Here is a 17,290-nt window from a genome sequence, read left to right as displayed (position 1 = left end):
GGCAGCAGCACGCTTGTTCTTCGAACGGTTCCTGTGGAGTTAATGAACCAAACTGATACACCTGCCAGTGTGGAGGGGCTTGATGGGAGAAGAGGTGCGAACGAGGGTAGCAAAGAAGAAAATAGAGAGAAAGAGCTACAATCTAAAGGTAGTGAGGGGAAGGAGGGTAGGAAAGTTTGGAGGAAAGCTGGGGACAAAATTCAGAGTGAAAGGGAAGGGGATCCAATGGACACTTCCGAGTCTTCTGAGGGAATCAAAGTTGGGAAAAAAAGATGTTTTGTGGGAAGAGAGGGGGGTACAGATGATGGTTCTTTGTCGGGCCAGGGGAAAAAAGCAAGAGTGGCTAAGGTAGTGAAGAGTGGAGTTGAAAAAGGGATTGAAGGGATGGAAGGTGGTGAGTTCTTAACTGCTGACTTTATAAGTGGGGAGCACTTAAATCTCCAAGTAGCGGGTGTTGGGAGACTAAAATAAATAAAGGTGAGTCCGAAAATTTGAAAAATCGTTTAGGTTTTGATAGCTCTTTTGGTGTTAGTAGTAATGGTTTGTCAGGGGGTTTATGTTTGTTTTGGAATAAAGATATTATTGCTTTTTCTTTAGTCTCTTTTTCGAATAATCATATTTGTGGCGATGTTGATTTTGGTGATAATGTGGTTTGGCGTTTTGTGGGAATTTATGGTTGGCCGGAGACGGCGAATAAATCCAAGACTTGGCATCTTCTACGCTCTATTTGTGTCTCTTATGATGGACCCTTGCTTATTGGAGGTGACTTTAATGAAATTTTAAGTTACGAAGAAAAGGAGGGGGGTGCTAATTGTGAGAGAAGAGCTATTGTGGATTTTAGAGAAGCACTCCAAGAGTGCAACTTACATGACCTTGGCAGCAGGGGTCAGCGTTTCACTTGGGAACGTGGGCTCACAGAGCAGACTATTGTTAGAGAAAGGCTAGACAGATACTGCAGCAATAAGGATTGGCACTTTTTATTTCCGAATGCAGATGTTGAGAACATTGTGCGATATAAGTCTGATCACTCTCCGATCCTTATGAGGCTTCATTGTGCAAAAAGTAAGAGGAAAAAGGGGAAGAAAACCTTGAGATTTGAGACTGTCTGGCTGCTGGATGAGACTTGTATGGCTACGGTGAAGGAGACGTGGGAGGGTGCTGCTGGGATGGATGCCGAGTCAAGGCTTGGCACCACTCTTGAGGCTCTCAAGAGGTGGAGTAGCAAGAAATTTTCAGAGCTTGATAAGAAAATCACAGAGGCCGAAAATCAGTTGAAAGAAGCTCAAAACGAAGGTTGTCATCTGCAAATAGTGAGCTGTGCGTGGCTTTAAAGAAGAATCTTGATGATCTTTTTGAAAAACAGGAAGCATATTGGTATCTTAGATCGAGAGTTTCGGAAATTAAGGATGGTGACCGCAACACAAAATACTTTCATCATAAAGCTTCTCAAAGGCGGAAACGAAATGAAATCAGAGGACTCTTTGACTCTAATGGCGAGTGGTGCACTGATGAAGACGACATTGAGACGATTGTGGAGAATTTCTACTCTGTTCTTTTTACTGCTTCGGGGCCCTCTTTTGATGATTGTGAGAATGTTTTAGCTGCTGTCTCCCCTTCTATATCCTCTGAGGATAACGATTTGCTGCTGAAACCGCGTACAAAAGAAGAAGTGCATGCGGCTGTGTGTACTATGCATCCGTGTAAAGCACCGGGTCCAGATGGGCTTCATGCAATTTTTTATCAGAATTTCTGGCAGGTTGTGGGTGATACGGTCTTTACTCGAGTGAAGCAAATTCTTGATGGTGTGGTTCCTCCAAGTTCGGTGAATAATACAAACATTGTTCTTATTCCGAAGGTTAGCTCTCCTACTTCGATAACCGAATTTAGGCCAATTGCTCTCTGCAATATTTTGTATAAGATAGCTTCGAAGGTGATAGTTTTGCGTTTGAAGGAGATTTTACCGAGGGTTATTTCGGAAAATCAGAGTGCATTTGTGCCAGGAAGATTGATCACGGATAATGCACTGATTGCTATGGAGCTTTTTCATACTATGAAAAAAAGGAGTACTAGCCGTAAAGGAACAATTTCCATGAAGCTTGACATGAGTAAGGCATACGACAGGGTGGAGTGGTTTTTTCTGGAAAAACTCCTTCTCAAAGTGGGGTTTGCGGAGGCGTGGGTTCGAATTGTTATGAGTTGTGTTACCACGGTGTCCTACTCTTTCATCATTAATAGGGTCGTTTGTGGCAATGTTGTTCCTTCTAGGGGTCTCCGGCAGGGAGATCCTCTCTCCCCGTACCTTTTCATTATTATTGCGGATGCTTTCTCTGCTTTGATTAAAAAGGCTACGGATCATAGACTAGTCCATGGAGCGGGGGCTAGTAGACATGGGCCGAAGGTTTCTCATCTCTTCTTTGCCGACGATAGCCTAATTTTTGCTAGAGCCAACCGAGAGGAATGCTCAAAGATAGTTGATATCCTCAACGTGTACGAAGCAGCTTTCGGGCAGAAAATTAATTATGACAAGTCGGAGGTCTCTTTTAGCAAAGGTGTGTGTGAATCGAAGCAAGAAGAGTTGACTCAGTTGTTAGGGATTCGGAAAGTGAATGAACATGAGAAGTACTTGGGTATTCCGACTATTTTGGGGAGGTCGAAAAGAATGATTTTTGCTGCTCTAAAGGATAGAGTATGGAAAAAGTTGAACGGGTGGAAGGAGAAGTTTATGTCTCGTGCTGCGAAGAAGGTTATGATTAAATCCGTCATCCAAGCTATTCCCACTTATCTAATGGGGGTTTATAAAATTCCCATTAGTGTTATTGATGACATTAGATCTATGGTAGCAAAATTTTGGTGGGGTCACACTGACTTTCGAAGGAAAGTTCATTGGCTAAGTTGGGATAAATTATTCCAACCTAAATGTTTGGGTGGGCTCGGGTTTAGGGACATGGTTGTATTCAATGATGCTTTATTGGGCAAGCAATCTTGGCGTCTTATTTCTCATCCGGAGTCTTTGTTGAGCCGAATTATGAAGAGCAAGTACTACCCTCACTCGGATTTTCTTGAGGCCTCCTTGGGATTGAATGGCAGCTATGCGTGGCGTAGCATCTGGAGCGCAAAAGCTCTTGTTAAGGAAGGATTAATTTGGAGAGTTGGGGATGGAAATTCAATTGATATATATGAAGACCCGTGGGTAGCGGACGAGAATGGGAAGTTTATTCTTTCGTTGAGGGTGGAAGGTCTCAAGCTAGTAAGTGATTTGATTGACACACAATGTAGTAACTGGAACTATGAATTACTTACTGCTCAATTCAATGCTCGTGATGTGGCCTGTATTATGCAAATTCCAATTAGCATCAGATCTCCTAAAGATCAACACACTTGGGCTTTCTCAAGCGATGGTGTGTACTCAGTGAAGACTGCATACTTACTGGGGAAATCTTGCAATCTTGAGGGGTTTCATGAGGCGTGGGCTGCAATATGGAAGCTTGAGACAATCCCGAAAGTGAAGCATTTCCTTTGGCGTGCATGTACCAACTCCCTCCCCACGCGTGAGCTGCTCCGTTATAGACACATGTCTGATTCTGATTCATGCCCCTGGTGTACAAATGTGTGTGAGACTAAAGGTCATGCCTTTTTCTCGTGCAATGCTGTCAGTGATCTTTGGAGAGAACTAAATTGCGAGTCTCTTGTTCCGGTTGAGGCGAATGAGGACTTCAAGAGTATGCTTGTGCGATGGTCCAAGCTCGATGCTAAACTTTGCTTGCGAGGTGTGAATCTTTTGTGGTATATATGGGGAAGAAGGAATGACAAGGTTTTCAATGCCAAAGAGGTGCCGCATCTAGTGGTGAAGGAAAGAGTTCAAAGACTCTCTGAAGACTGCCTCAAATACATGACAAAAATCTATGGGGTGGGTGGTGTGCGCAAGTGCAAAAGCCCCAAGGTTTGGAGCCCTCCCCCTGCTAACTTCATTAAGGTAAATTGTGATGCATCTCTCTCTGATGAAGGGTGGGTGGGGCTTGGTGCCTTGGCTCGAAATGTTAGGGGTGAGGTCATTTTTGCAGGCGTGAGAAGAGTAAGAGGTGGCTGGCCCCCTGAAATTGCTGAATGTAAGGCAGTTCTGCTTGGTTTGAAGTTGGCCCGTAGGTATGGTGTGAAGAGGATTATTGTTGAATCGGATAGCCAAGTTGTGATCAAGCGTCTCATGAAGGCTGTGACTTACTTTTCGGATCTTGACTCTATTCTTGATGATGTTATGTATTGTTGCAAGGATTTTGATTTTGTTAGTTGGTCTCATGTTCGTAGGGATGGGAATTTTGTTGCCCACCATTTAGCTAGATTAGTACCGTTTGGCTTTGAGCAAGTGTGGGAATCCCACTGTCCTCCCTCCATTGCTCCGTTTGTACTAATGGACAATTTGTCCAATTCTTAATTAAGGGTACTTCTAGCGTGTTTCAAAAAAAAAAAAAAATATTACTATAATTGATTTTTTTTTGCACTGTATTATTTAACCCATAAAGAAAAGATGGCATAGATAGCGTGAGCATAGTTTAATAACGCATTATTAGCACCGCATTAATATATTATAATTGACTTTTACACTGAATTAAACTCATAAGTAATTGATGGCACAGATAGCGTGAAAAAAATTTAATAATACGGTATCAGTGTCGTCATTAGAATAATCGAGGATTATGCGATATGATCTTCGGATAGTACGTATTGAGTTATTGATACCGTGAGTTGTAATAATCAGACTCCCGCAACTACTTGAAATAAATAAGGGAGTGTTTTGGCAAAATATAGTTATGAAGGTAAATGTTAGTTTTTTTTTTTTTTTTTTTTTTTTTTTTTTTTTTTTTTTTTGACAAAGAGTACTATTAAAGAAATACAAATAAAAACGAAAATAACCAACTACACTACACAAAAGCAACAAAGAGACCCTTGCGAGCAAACTTTATTCGAGCCAAGTTGGAGTACTTGAAGTCCACACTAGGCCCGCGATCACGCTTTGCACCTACACGAACCATCTGGCAACCAGCAACTGATTTAGGGAAATCCACTGAAGAACCTTTCTTCCTAAACCGAGGATGAAAAATAGCATTGTGACAGCGAATTGGAAGACCCAACGACCTGGCACTGGAATGCAAAATGGACAACTGAAATCTGAAATCCCAAACTTTTCCCACAATCTCATGTGAACTCATTCCTCCCATAGTACTATTATCATTAGAAAGTGCGGCAGTCATGCACTCCAAACTGTTGTGCACCACTGGAGAACCTAAGGACTGCTGCAAAATAGGAATCGGCTGAGACTCTAGAATGGGCACTGTCTGTCGCTCCTCATTACAGGATGCATTAAGTGAAGGTAAGGTAGATGACCCTTCTACACTTTGCTTCACATCGTGGGAGAATTCCATCGTGATAGAGGTGATCACCTCCTCCGGATATGACTGCAAAACCGAAGCACACATGGACTGGGAAATGGGAGCCGACTGGAGCTCTGAAGTGGGCACTGCCTGTCGCTCCAATCCACAAAGGTACTTAACTGCGGTAGAAATAGAGGTCTCTGCTTCCCTAGAATTTACATCTTGGGGGACCTCTGTCTGGATAGAAGTTTTAGTCGAACGAACCCGAACTGACATTAACGACATTAACTTAGAATGATAGAACTGGATGACCTTGCCTTGCATAACCTGATCCAAATTTGAGGAAGAAAGCCGAAGGGATGAACTCGAGCCATGTTGAGAAACAAACTTATGCATACGAGAGTCTTCTTAACGAAAAGATGTAGAGAACTTACAATCCCTACCTTTACTAACCGAGTTCGAATGGAAATCACCCTCCATATCAACACTTACTAAATCCAGTGAAGAAACCTTACAACCCCTGTCTTTACTAACCGAGTCCGATTGGAAATCACACTCTATATCAGCACTCACTGAAACCGGTGGAAAAACCTTACAATCCTTGTCTTGACTAACTGAGTCCGATTGGAAATCACACTCCATATCATCACTCACTGAAACCGGTGGAAAAACCTTACAATCCTTGTCTTGACTAACCGAGTCCGATTGGAAATCACACTCCATATCAGCACTCACTGAAACCGGTGGTGGAAGAAAATTATCTTTATCACCACCAACTGAATTAGGCAATAAAACTGGCTCCAAAACAACATCTGGACTTAAGGCACTGCATTGAAAGTCAGCAATCGGAGTAACCATTTCCGCATTATGACAATCCTCTTTGACCTAACAACTAGCTACATAATCATCGGGAACTTGGAAAGTCGACTCAACCTGGCTAACAGACTGGACCATCCTACCCTTCATTTTCTGATCGACCAAAGAATTATCATGTAACAAATCCTCAACATGGTGCAATTTTGATAACACTTCTATATTATTTGGTTCACTTTTAGCAGCCTTAACCAAATCTTTCCTAGCGGAACGAAACTTACCCAGTTCTTGATACGCAGAAGCCCTCCTATAATAAGCCTTAATATGACAGGAATCAAACTTTAACACAAAAGAACAATAACGGACAACCGCAGAATAATCAAGAAGCTTCAAAGCACAAGCTGCAAGATTGAGATGCAAAGCAAAAGCCAAAGATCGAAACGAAGCAAAAGCTTCCAAAGAACACGGCATAGTAAAACACAACAATTTACTAGCCCACTCATACTTAGAAAAGTCAAGTTTAAACTTGCCATTCTTGAAGAAGGAGTTCCCTTGCTCCTTGACCTCCGAGGAACGAACTACAACATCACTTGGATTATCCATAGAGGAAAGAAGATGGATAATACTATCATCATTAAAATCATCCGGAAGATGAAAAGAAATGAAGGTCGGAAATAATTCCATAATACACTAGTAGAAAAATAGCAAATGACACCGGTTCAAACCCGACCTAAGGCACTGGTTTGAACCGGTGCCAATGTGAGGGGTGCCAAAACCCCCCCCTTTTTGGCACCGGTTCAAACCGGTGCCATAATTGATTTTTGGCACCGGTTAACCGGTGCCATAACTATTTCTTTTTTTTTGTTGTTGGGAATTAAAGTCAATTGGCACCGGTTAACCGGTGCCAATTCATGGTTTTTTTTTTTTTTTTTAAGTTTGCTTTATCCACACATACAATCAGAGATATATTGATCAAATATAATCAGAAACATATAACAAGCTTGAATACGAAATATAATCAGAAATATATTAATGATTAAATTGTTATTTTACAATACAAAAAAATAAAATAAATTACAACATCAAAATCCAAAAAAAAAAAATTACAACATCAAAGAAAAAAAAAATTACACATCGAACGAAAAAAAAAATTACAACAATAAAATAAAAATTCCAAAATCAACGCTTTGATTCTTCACCTGCATTAATTAAAACACCGAATTAATAAAAACTCACAATAAACTAAAATTACGAAAATTAAACCCTGAAAATAAACCTAGAAATCACGAAATTAAAAGCAAGAAAATAAACCCAGAAATCCCCCCCAATAAAAAGAAAAAACCCCAAAAATACTCACGAACTGAAAATAAAAAAACCCAGAAACTCAAAATTATAAGAAAAATTGAAAAAAAAAATACAAAATCCCCGAATTACTTAACAAGAATGGCTTAACACAAGTACTTCATCCATTTTTTTTAACATGCATGTGCCCAGAAAAATACAAATTCTCGGAATTTTCTCTTTTAAAATTAAAACACCGAGAAAACTCAAAAAAAAAAAACCCCAAAAGACACATGCATATACCCAGAAAAATCGATTAATTAAACACAAAATTAAACCCAGAAAAAATGAGAAAAATCGAATTAAAATACAAAACCGATTAAATTTGGATAATTATACCCAGAAAAATTGACAAAACTCGAATTAAAATCCAATAATCAATTAAATAAACCCAAAAAAATCGATTTAAATCCAAAATCAAACCCAAATTTAAATCCAACAAACTCGATTAACATCGAATTAAACCCCTAAAATAAACCCTAACCTCGAAGGATACCCAGAAATTGTTGTTGTTGATGATGATGTTGGTGGGCTTTGCGGCGGCGGTCGACCTTTGTGGTTGTGGCGGTGGCTTTGCGGCAGTGGTGATGTTGTGGTGGTGGGCTTTGTGGCGGTGGTCGAATTTGTGGTGGTGTAGATCAAAGAAAGAGAGGAGATCGAAGAAGCTAGGGAGTGGAGATGAAAGAAGATCGGTTTAGAGAGAGGAGCTAGATCGAATATGCATGGGAGATGAAGATCAATAAGGGAGATGAGAGGAGAGAGAAGGGAGAGGAGGAGAAGGGAGAGAGGAGAGAGAAGGAGATCAGAGGGAATGAAATAAAAAGAGGCGGAGTGAGAGCTTTTTTTAGGGTTTATTCAGTGTTGAACCGTTTTTTTTAACATCTTATGGAACCGATTCAAACCGGTGCCATTTGTATTTTTGGCACCGGTTTGATCTGAACCGGTGCCATTTCTCTTTGTCTTAAAACCCGCCCATTTTTAGGCCGATTTTTGGCACCGGTTTGGCCTGAACCGGTGCCATTTGGGGGTTGCCTTTTCGTATTTTTCTACTAGTGATAAAACCCTAAAGGCAAAATAAGAGTAGGAAAACTGATCTAAACCAATAAACTCATCATTAGCTACGAAAACCCAAGAAAAACCCAAAACTGATCTAAACCAATAAACTCGGCAGAACTTAAAAACAACTGTATCAAGAATCTCTAAAACATTAAAACTAGACTCTAAAATAAACCCAACAAAGCAAAAAAAAAACCAAGATAAAAACAAGAAACATAGCCTAAAAAGGAAAGAGAAGAACAAAAGACATTATTTAAAAAGAATAGGAAACTTCAGCAAAGAAGGAAAACAAGAGTAAAAAAAACAAAAGTGAAAAACTGAAAACTAAACAAAGGAAATAAAAAGAACCGAAAAAAGACATGAATTGAGGAGTAAGCAAAAGGAAAAGGGAACAAAACACCTAGAAAGGAAGCGGACAAGCGGTTAACTGAAAAACCAAGCAAACGGAAATTATATTCTTCTGTTTATCCTCCCTCGTCAGCGGTAACCCAGTACAGAAAAGAAAACACGGATGACAGGCGTTGCCGGCGACAGCTAGGAGAAGAAATGCCGGTCGCCGGCGAGCAAACAATGAAGGAGAAAAGGCGGTGGATGAAGCGGTGAGGGTTTACAGAGAGAAAGTCTGGGTCGGTGAGGCGGTTTTAGGTAAATGTTAGTTGTGCGAGTAATTTATTAAAAGACAAAACTAAAGAGAAGAAAGAAATGTTACACTAAATATGGGGTTCTATTAAGATAGATCAAATTACAAGTTACTCCACTTCGACTCGGACAAATTCAGACAAACCTCGACTCAGCCAAAGCTCAACTCAATTATCAAGCTTGACTCGTAGCGACCCTTGTGGAAGCTATATTTATTACTCATGCATATAAATCTCAACCTAAGCTTCCACAAACACATATACTTCATTGAGCGACCTCGATTCATCGACTCTTCATCCTAATATCATCCGAATTAACTCTAAACACCTTGAAAGGATCCAAATGATCATGAAATCACCTGAAACATTAATGAGAAAACACAAAAAAGAAGCGTAATAGAACACAAAACAAACAACTTAAGCATTTGCGACCTAAAAAACGACAAAAGACCCTAAAAGCATATATAAATCTAGCATAAACGTGCCTATAAAACCTATATAAATGTGATTCATCAATATCTCAACTAGCCCTCATGCGGAGAAATTGGATTTTAAGAAAATTTCCATAAAGTACGTTACACTTCACATGGACTACATGGTCGTGTACTGTGAACCAAGCGGTTGTGTGAATTGCTAAGTGGTAGCGTAGACTACATGGTCATGTATTTAATATGAACTATGTGGCCGTGTACATACTTGGTCACCAATTCCAGGCATATTCTAACAGAGGTTTATAATTGCTATAACATATTATGTAACGCTTCATCAATAAACAATTAGTTTTGTGTGTGACCAGCCACATAATGTGTCCACTTTTGTTTAAAAATAATCATTATTTGTTAATATAAGTATCCTCAATTATTTATGTGGGTAACCTTAATTTGTCCATATAATAACCCCAATTTATTATACAAGTAACATCAATTAATTAATAAAATATGTAACCCCATTTATTCATTCAAATAACCCTTCTTCTTTTGTTTTGACTATTAAAAGATTAACTAGTTTTTTGGCTGGGCACTACCCCAGGTCATTGTTTGCAAGGGTGGAGCCACCGGGGGGCTGGTGGAGGCCCGACCCCCTCGTGGCCCAACTGGTGATATATGTAATTTATAGTTGTCCCCCTAGAATAACTAATAAATAGCTAATATTTGTCCTATATATCATGATGTTAGTGATAGCCCATTTGGTTTGTTAGAGTTTTTTATGGTGCAGTGACTTGGTGAGAGAGAGGTCTCAGGTTCGATTCCCCACTTTGAGCATTTTTTTTTTTTTTTTTGCCTTTTTTTTTTTGGTATTTGGTTTGTTAGAGTTTTTTTTTTAGCATTTGGTTTGTTAGAGTTCCTAATATCCTCCTCTCATAAAATATTCAGTTCAGTTCAGTCAATCAGAACAGACCCTTAAACATCAAAATTCATGATTTAATATGAAGTAACTTAAATGTTATATTTTATCAGTTTGTTTTAATTGTTAAAGGGATATATTTTTTTTTCCAGTTATATATCATACAAAAAAATGTTCCTTCAAATAACATATTTTGTGGTTAAGGTAAATGTGTTATCGTATCAAATTTGTTTTACTTGTTAAAGATATTTCTTTTTCCAGCTATATATCATGAAAATTCCTTCTAGTAACATATTTCATGGTTAAAAGAAAAAACTTTAATTAAATTTGGGTTATATATTTAAAATACTCCCTCCATCTCTTAATACAAAGCCTCTTCCTAATATTTATTACTCACATAATAAAGAGAAATAGGCCTTCAAATCGGCTCTTCATCGGGGACAAAATTAGGAATCCATTTACGAATAGTGAAGTAAATATCACCAATGACGACCCATATATGGACCTTGGGACAGGACAAAATCATAATCATTTATGTTGTTAAACCTGACTATGTAATAAGCACACACAACATCTGTCAAAGCTATGTCTCCTTTCAAACTTATTGAGTCGCCTTAAGGTAGGAGAACTTATGTCTTATGTCTCGACATTTCCTTTGGATCCTCTGCATTGAGATTATCCATTTCCACATCGCCCTCTCTATTGGGGATTGCTGCTCTAGAATTGAGGGATACAATACCCTCCTAATTGTTTTTCTTAAATGTTTTGTTTGATCTCTGTAAGAGATCGTTTTCTTCACTTGAAAGCCCTAGTTTTTCTCTCGTTCGCTCGTTCTCCATTTTTTTGAAGTTCATAACTGCATTTGCTTTAAAATTATACTCCCTCCGTCCCTATATTACATTCCTCTTTCTCTCTATTATGTGAGGAATAAATGCTAGAAAAAGGAATGTAATTTAGGGACGGAGGGAGTAATAATTTGTTTACACGCAAAAATAAAAATAAAATATTGGAAAACAAAAAATAAAACATGATTTTTTATAGGAAAAAGATATATGCAGCCCTAAGGGCTGCATATAAGAAGCTAAAAATGGAAAGGAAAGACAATAAATAACCATTTATTACACCGATTTACTCGTGAATTGTCGATAAATTCCCAACTTAATACTATAAAAGGAAGTATATTAAATGCTTATATGCAGCCCTTAGGGCTGCATATAGCATTACCCTTTTTTATATGTGGCTGACCATAATGTATAATCAACCATCATAAGAGTTACTTCATTAGTGTTATAGGGTATATTAGGTTAGTGTTATAGAGCTTAATTACTTCGTCATTGTTATAGGGTTACCCAGTCAATATTGCAGGAGTTTCTCGGTGAATGTTATAGAAATAATTACTTTAATAGTATATGGTGTGGCTAGCCGCACACAAAACGTGCTAAAAATAAATATACGAGTACATCGAGTAAGAATGGATAAGGGCAAATTAAAGGCACGAAGAAGTGCAAACAAGTACCTAGGAAACAAAATTAATTGTGGTGCAAATCAATTTTCAAGGCTAAATGGGAGCAGTAATAAGTTTAGGTGACCCTGCATGCATGGTGGCTGTGGGTTGTGGGCTGCGGCTATTGGCTAGAGTAAAGGTGGCCGTGGCAGTTCATAAACACTAATTAATGTAGTAATTAATGCAGCAGGTTGTACTATAATGACTAATTTAATAAACTGAATGATATGCATTTATATTTATTTTAGGCTCTTATCAAAGGCTATTGTTTTGTACGGAGTACTCCGTATTAATTTTTATGTTTGCAGATAAGGTTGAAGGCGAAGGAGGGTGGAGTGCTGCTATTTGCCATTTTGCCTATTTAATTAGATTTTTTTTTTTTTTTTTTTTGAAACAACCTATTTAATTAGATAGAAAAGGCATACATATTAGATTTTATTTGTAAAATTAATTAATTAATAACTTTTGAAAAAAAAAAAAAAAAACTAATACACATAGCAAACAATCATAGCTTCATAGGAAGTAATAATCGAAGTGTTACAAATTTTATTGTGATTGTAATGATCATAACAGTTGATGATTGTGAATTCGTGATTGTAATGATCATAACAGTATTGCCACGTAGGAAGAGTTTGTTAGTTTGTTACAGAATTGCTGATGTGTAAAGATTCCTATCTCATAATAGGAATCAAATTATCCCCACTAATAATAACGGTACGTCATGAATTTGCGGATAAATAATTGATTTTATCCATAGTTTTGAACAAATAATAGCAAGAGTATAATATGATATTATTGATGTTTAAATACGTAGTATTATATATTGCGAAACAGACATACCAATATATTATTATATTGCTCCTGGCATATCTATTTTGTAAGAATGAATATTTAATTCCACTCGAGGAAGCACCATAGGATACATTGTTACTCCTCCATTTTTAAATATTTGCTCCATTTTTCGATGCGAGGAGTTTTAGGAGAAAGTGGAGAAAGTAATAAAATATGGAGGGAGTGAGATTGGTAGAAGAATAAAAAAAATTGTAAAATGGAGATAATTTAAATAGGAGAGAAAATATGAAATTAATAAAATGTGTTTTATGTTGGGTCCACTAGTTGAGAGAAATGAATTAATTATTGTAAAAGCTTTTCAAATTAAGGAAATGGAGTTTATATTTAAAAACGTCCGCAAAAGGAAAGTGGAGCAAGTATTTAAAAACGGAGGGAATATTTTAAAATATATACTTTGTGATGCGGGGTCTGTATGCCTGAGCTGTACAAGATGAAAGTTCAAGATTTTAACGCAAAAATATAATATATAAGAACTGATAAAATATAACATTTAAGTTACTTCATATTAAATCATCTTATTGATGTTTTTCAGCATACTGATGACACAAACAACAGTGCAACTATAACAGTTGATCAGTACAATCATCTTATTTCTTTGCTAGACAAGAAGAATGATGATGAGAAGGCTAAAATTGCAGCAATGGTGGCAGGTACTTTCTGTCTTTTATCTTTCAGCAATTCTCATTGGATTATTGATAGTGGTGCCACTGATCATATGAGTCATGATCTAAGCTTGTTTCAAGATTATCATAATCTGTCTAATTCTGCTAGCAATATTACTATACCTGATGGGAGAAAACTGGTTGTCCAAAATAAAGGAACAATTTGTTTTGGAGATAAACTGATACTAAAGGATGTGATGCATGTGCCTGGTTTTCAGTTTAACTTAATATCAATCCCAAAATTGTGCAAAGACATGAATTGTGTAGCTTATTTTTCCTGTGATGAATGCTATGTTCAGGGCCCTACTCTGACCAAGCCACTGCTGCTTGGTAGATTGAGAGATGGTCTATATTGCTTGGAGAGGTCCTTCTTTCAAGATTTGCAAAAATCAAGTTGTGCTGCAGTTCATAAATCTCAAGATTCTGTGTTAGATATTAGTACAGTCAATAATGTAAAGCTATGACATTTGAGACTAGGACACATGCCAATAGCTCATTTAGACAAGGTTAAACCTGATTTAGACACTAAGGATTATTTAGTGTCCTGTACTTGTCAGATTTGTCATTTTGCTAGACAACACAGGTTGTCATTTGGTCATAGTGCTATCAAAACTTCTAAAGTGTTTGAAATGTTGCATTTAGATATCTGGGGGCCAAATAAAATAGCTACACATACTGGTTGTAAAATTTTCTTGACTATAGTGGATGATTTTTCAAGATTTACTTGGATTTTCTTGCTTAAAAATAGATCAGATGATGTCCAAGTTTTATGTGATTTTGCAGTGTTCATTAATAATCAGTTTGGTGCAAAGATCAAAAGTATTAGAACTGATAATGCACCTGAGTTATGTGAGGGAGAAATGAAGAAGTTTTATGTGAAGGAAGGGATTCTGCATCAATCTAGTTGCACAGAAACTCCACAGCAAAATGGAGTAGTTGAAAGGAAGCATAAACACCTATTAGAAACAGCTAGGGCTCTATATTTTCAATCCAAGGTTCTAGCTAGGTTCTGGGGTGATTGTGTGATGACAACATCACATTTAGTCAACAGAATGCCTTTACAGTGCCTTGGTTATGTGTCACCCTTTGAAAAATTCTTCAATAAGAAGCCTGATATTGACTATCTTAGAGTCTTTGGGTGCCTTTGTTACATGACTACAATACAACAAGGAAGAACTAAGTTTGATACTAGGGCAAATCCCTGTGTTTTTATTGGGTATCCAGCTTCTCAAAAGGGTTATAGGGTGATTAATCTTGCAACTGGCAAGATTCATGTAACCAGGGATGTAAAATTATATGAAAAGAATTTTCCATATTCTATGCCAGATTCCAGTCTTTCTTTAGCTTCAAATCTACCTTTTCAAATTTTTCTACCTGTTTCAACACCTATTCCTGCAATTTTTGATGATGATATCCCCAACATATTACAACCTATTCCTTTAAATATCCCAAATACACCTCAAAATATTTCTCAAACTCCACAAAACATTCCAGAAATCCCAGCACAATCTTGTCCTGTTCCTTGTTCTGTTTCTTCATAATCACAGAATAATGAAATCTCAGTTCAAGAAATTGAGGTTAGAAGATCAACTAGACCTAAACATCCACCTAAACATCACAAAGATTTTATACCTCGTTCATAACCAATTCAAATACATAATGCTCTTGAATCACTGGTGTAATATGGTCATCTTTGAAAATCTTCCTTCACATCATCAAGCTTTTATTTCTTCCCTGGAGAATATTGTAGAGCCTACTTGTTATGCTGAGGCTGCAGGTGATCCTAGGTGGTTGCTAGCTATGAACAAGGAAATTACAGCTTTGCAGGATAATCATACTTGGGTTCTAGTTGACTTGCCTAAAGGAAAAAAGGCAATTGGGTGTAAATGGGTCTATAAAATCAAATTGAAAGCAGATGGAACTGTTGAGAGGTTCAAAGCCAGATTAGTAGCTAAAGGCTATAATCAGAAACATGGAATTGATTACCAGGAGGCTTTCTCACCTGTTATCAAACTAGCAACCATCAGATGCTTAATTTCTTTGGCAGCATCTAAGTCTTGGGATTTATTCCAAGATGTTAACAATGCTTTCTTGCATGGAGATTTGGATGATATTGTGTATATGCAAGTGCCTGCTGGTATACCTAATCCAGATAACAAAGTCTGTTTGCTCAAGAAGTCTTTATATGGTCTAAAGCAAGCTTCCAGGCAATGGTTTGCTAAGCTTCTTGCAGAACTCAGAACTTTAGGGTTCTTACAGTCTCAGTATGATAGTAGCCTGTTTCTTAAGAAATCTGGTGATCTTTTGGTTCTAGCAGCTGTTTATGTTGATGATATCATCATTACTGGTAATGATGTTCAAGCTATCTGTCAAAGCTCATCTACATCAAGCCTTCACACTCAAAGACTTGGGCTATTTGAGTTATTTTCTGGGAATTGAAGTTGGTTACATGGATTCTGGTATCTCAATGACTCAAACTAAGTTTACTAAGGAACTTTTGAAGGATTTTGGTTTAACTAATTTTAAATCAGTTGTGACACCTCTCCCTCTAAATTTGAAGCTTACTTCTGAAGATACTGATCTGCTGTCTGATCCTGAGTTTTACAGGAAAATGGTAGGAAAGTTAAATTTTTTGACACATACAAGGCCTGATCTTTCCTATTCTGTTCAGCATCTCAGTCAGTTCCTTCAAAGTCCAGGATAGTCTCATTTACAGGCTCTTTTTCATACCCTTAGATATGTTGCTTGCACAATTGGGAAAGGAATACTTCTTAAAGGTTCAGCTGAGCCTGTTTTGCAAGCTTTTTCAGACTTAGACTGGGGTTCTTGTCCTGACACCAGGAGATCAGTTTCAGGTTATGTGATGATGCTAGGATCATCTCCTATTAGCTGGAAATCAAAGAAGCAAGGGACAGTATCCAAGTCTTCCAGTGAAGCTGAATATAGAGCACTGGCATCAGCTGCTAGTGAAGTGACTTGTCTTGTTAATTTGTTGCAAGAGTTGGGTTTGGATAAACTGAAACCAATCACTCTTTACTGTGATAACCAGAGTTCTATCTACATAAAGAATCCTGTATTCCATGAGAGGACAAAACATATAGAAATCGACTGTCATTTCACCAGAGATAAGGTACTAGAAGGTCTTATTACTCTCAATTATTTGCCTACTACTCTTCAACTAGCTGATGTGTTCACTAAGATCCTACCTTCTGCTCAACATGAGTTTCTTATTTCCAAACTTGGTATGATTAATACCATCCCAAGTTTGAGGGGGGGGGGGGTGTTGAATATACCCATGATGAGGCTGTGAGTTACAGCAATGCAGTCAGTCACAGCCAACAAGAGGATGCAGTCAGTCACAGCCACTCAGAGGAGCATAGCCCTCATTCTGTTATAACAGAATTGTACAGTCAGCATTAGTTTGTTACACAACAAACTAATTTCCTAGCAGCTGTAATAGAGCTTTCTAGATTGTATTAAGTTCTATATAAATAGCTTGCCTCTAGCTTGATGATGTATTCACAAATATACACACAAAAATCATAATACAATGCTGAGTTTCTCTCTTTAAATTCTGCTGTTCTTATCAGTTGATTTTCATTCAATTTTCTTCGTTTTTCATACAAATTCAATTACTACAAATTTTAACAAAAGATAGGGTCATTTGTTAACAACCAACTAATTTTTAAAATTTGTTTAGAATTACCCACAAGT

At 37.6% G+C, this 17,290-nt stretch overlaps 2 protein-coding genes across 2 annotated transcripts; one reads left to right on the top strand and one right to left on the bottom strand.

The window, feature by feature from the left end:
• The first annotated feature begins 42 nt into the window (after positions 1 to 42).
• LOC145627461 (uncharacterized) lies at positions 43 to 4,429 on the top strand. Its single transcript, XM_081679851.1, has 3 exons — positions 43 to 394; positions 598 to 1,310; positions 1,364 to 4,429. Exons 1-3 carry the CDS (start codon positions 43 to 45, stop codon positions 4,427 to 4,429), a joined length of 4,131 nt encoding a protein of 1,376 aa, XP_081535977.1.
• A 1,822-nt stretch (positions 4,430 to 6,251) lies between these two features.
• Positions 6,252 to 6,782, bottom strand: LOC145627454 (peptidyl-prolyl cis-trans isomerase FKBP62-like). Its single transcript, XM_081679843.1, has one exon. It carries the CDS (start codon positions 6,780 to 6,782, stop codon positions 6,252 to 6,254), a length of 531 nt encoding a protein of 176 aa, XP_081535969.1.
• Positions 6,783 to 17,290: the final 10,508 nt, after the last annotated feature.

Source organism: Chenopodium album, chromosome 1 (assembly GCF_948465745.1).
Source record: "Chenopodium album chromosome 1, dcCheAlbu1.1, whole genome shotgun sequence".
In the NCBI taxonomy this organism is placed as follows: Eukaryota; Viridiplantae; Streptophyta; class Magnoliopsida; order Caryophyllales; family Amaranthaceae; genus Chenopodium; species Chenopodium album.
Note: the sequence above shows the minus strand (reverse complement) of the source record. Positions and strands in the feature narration are given on the sequence as shown.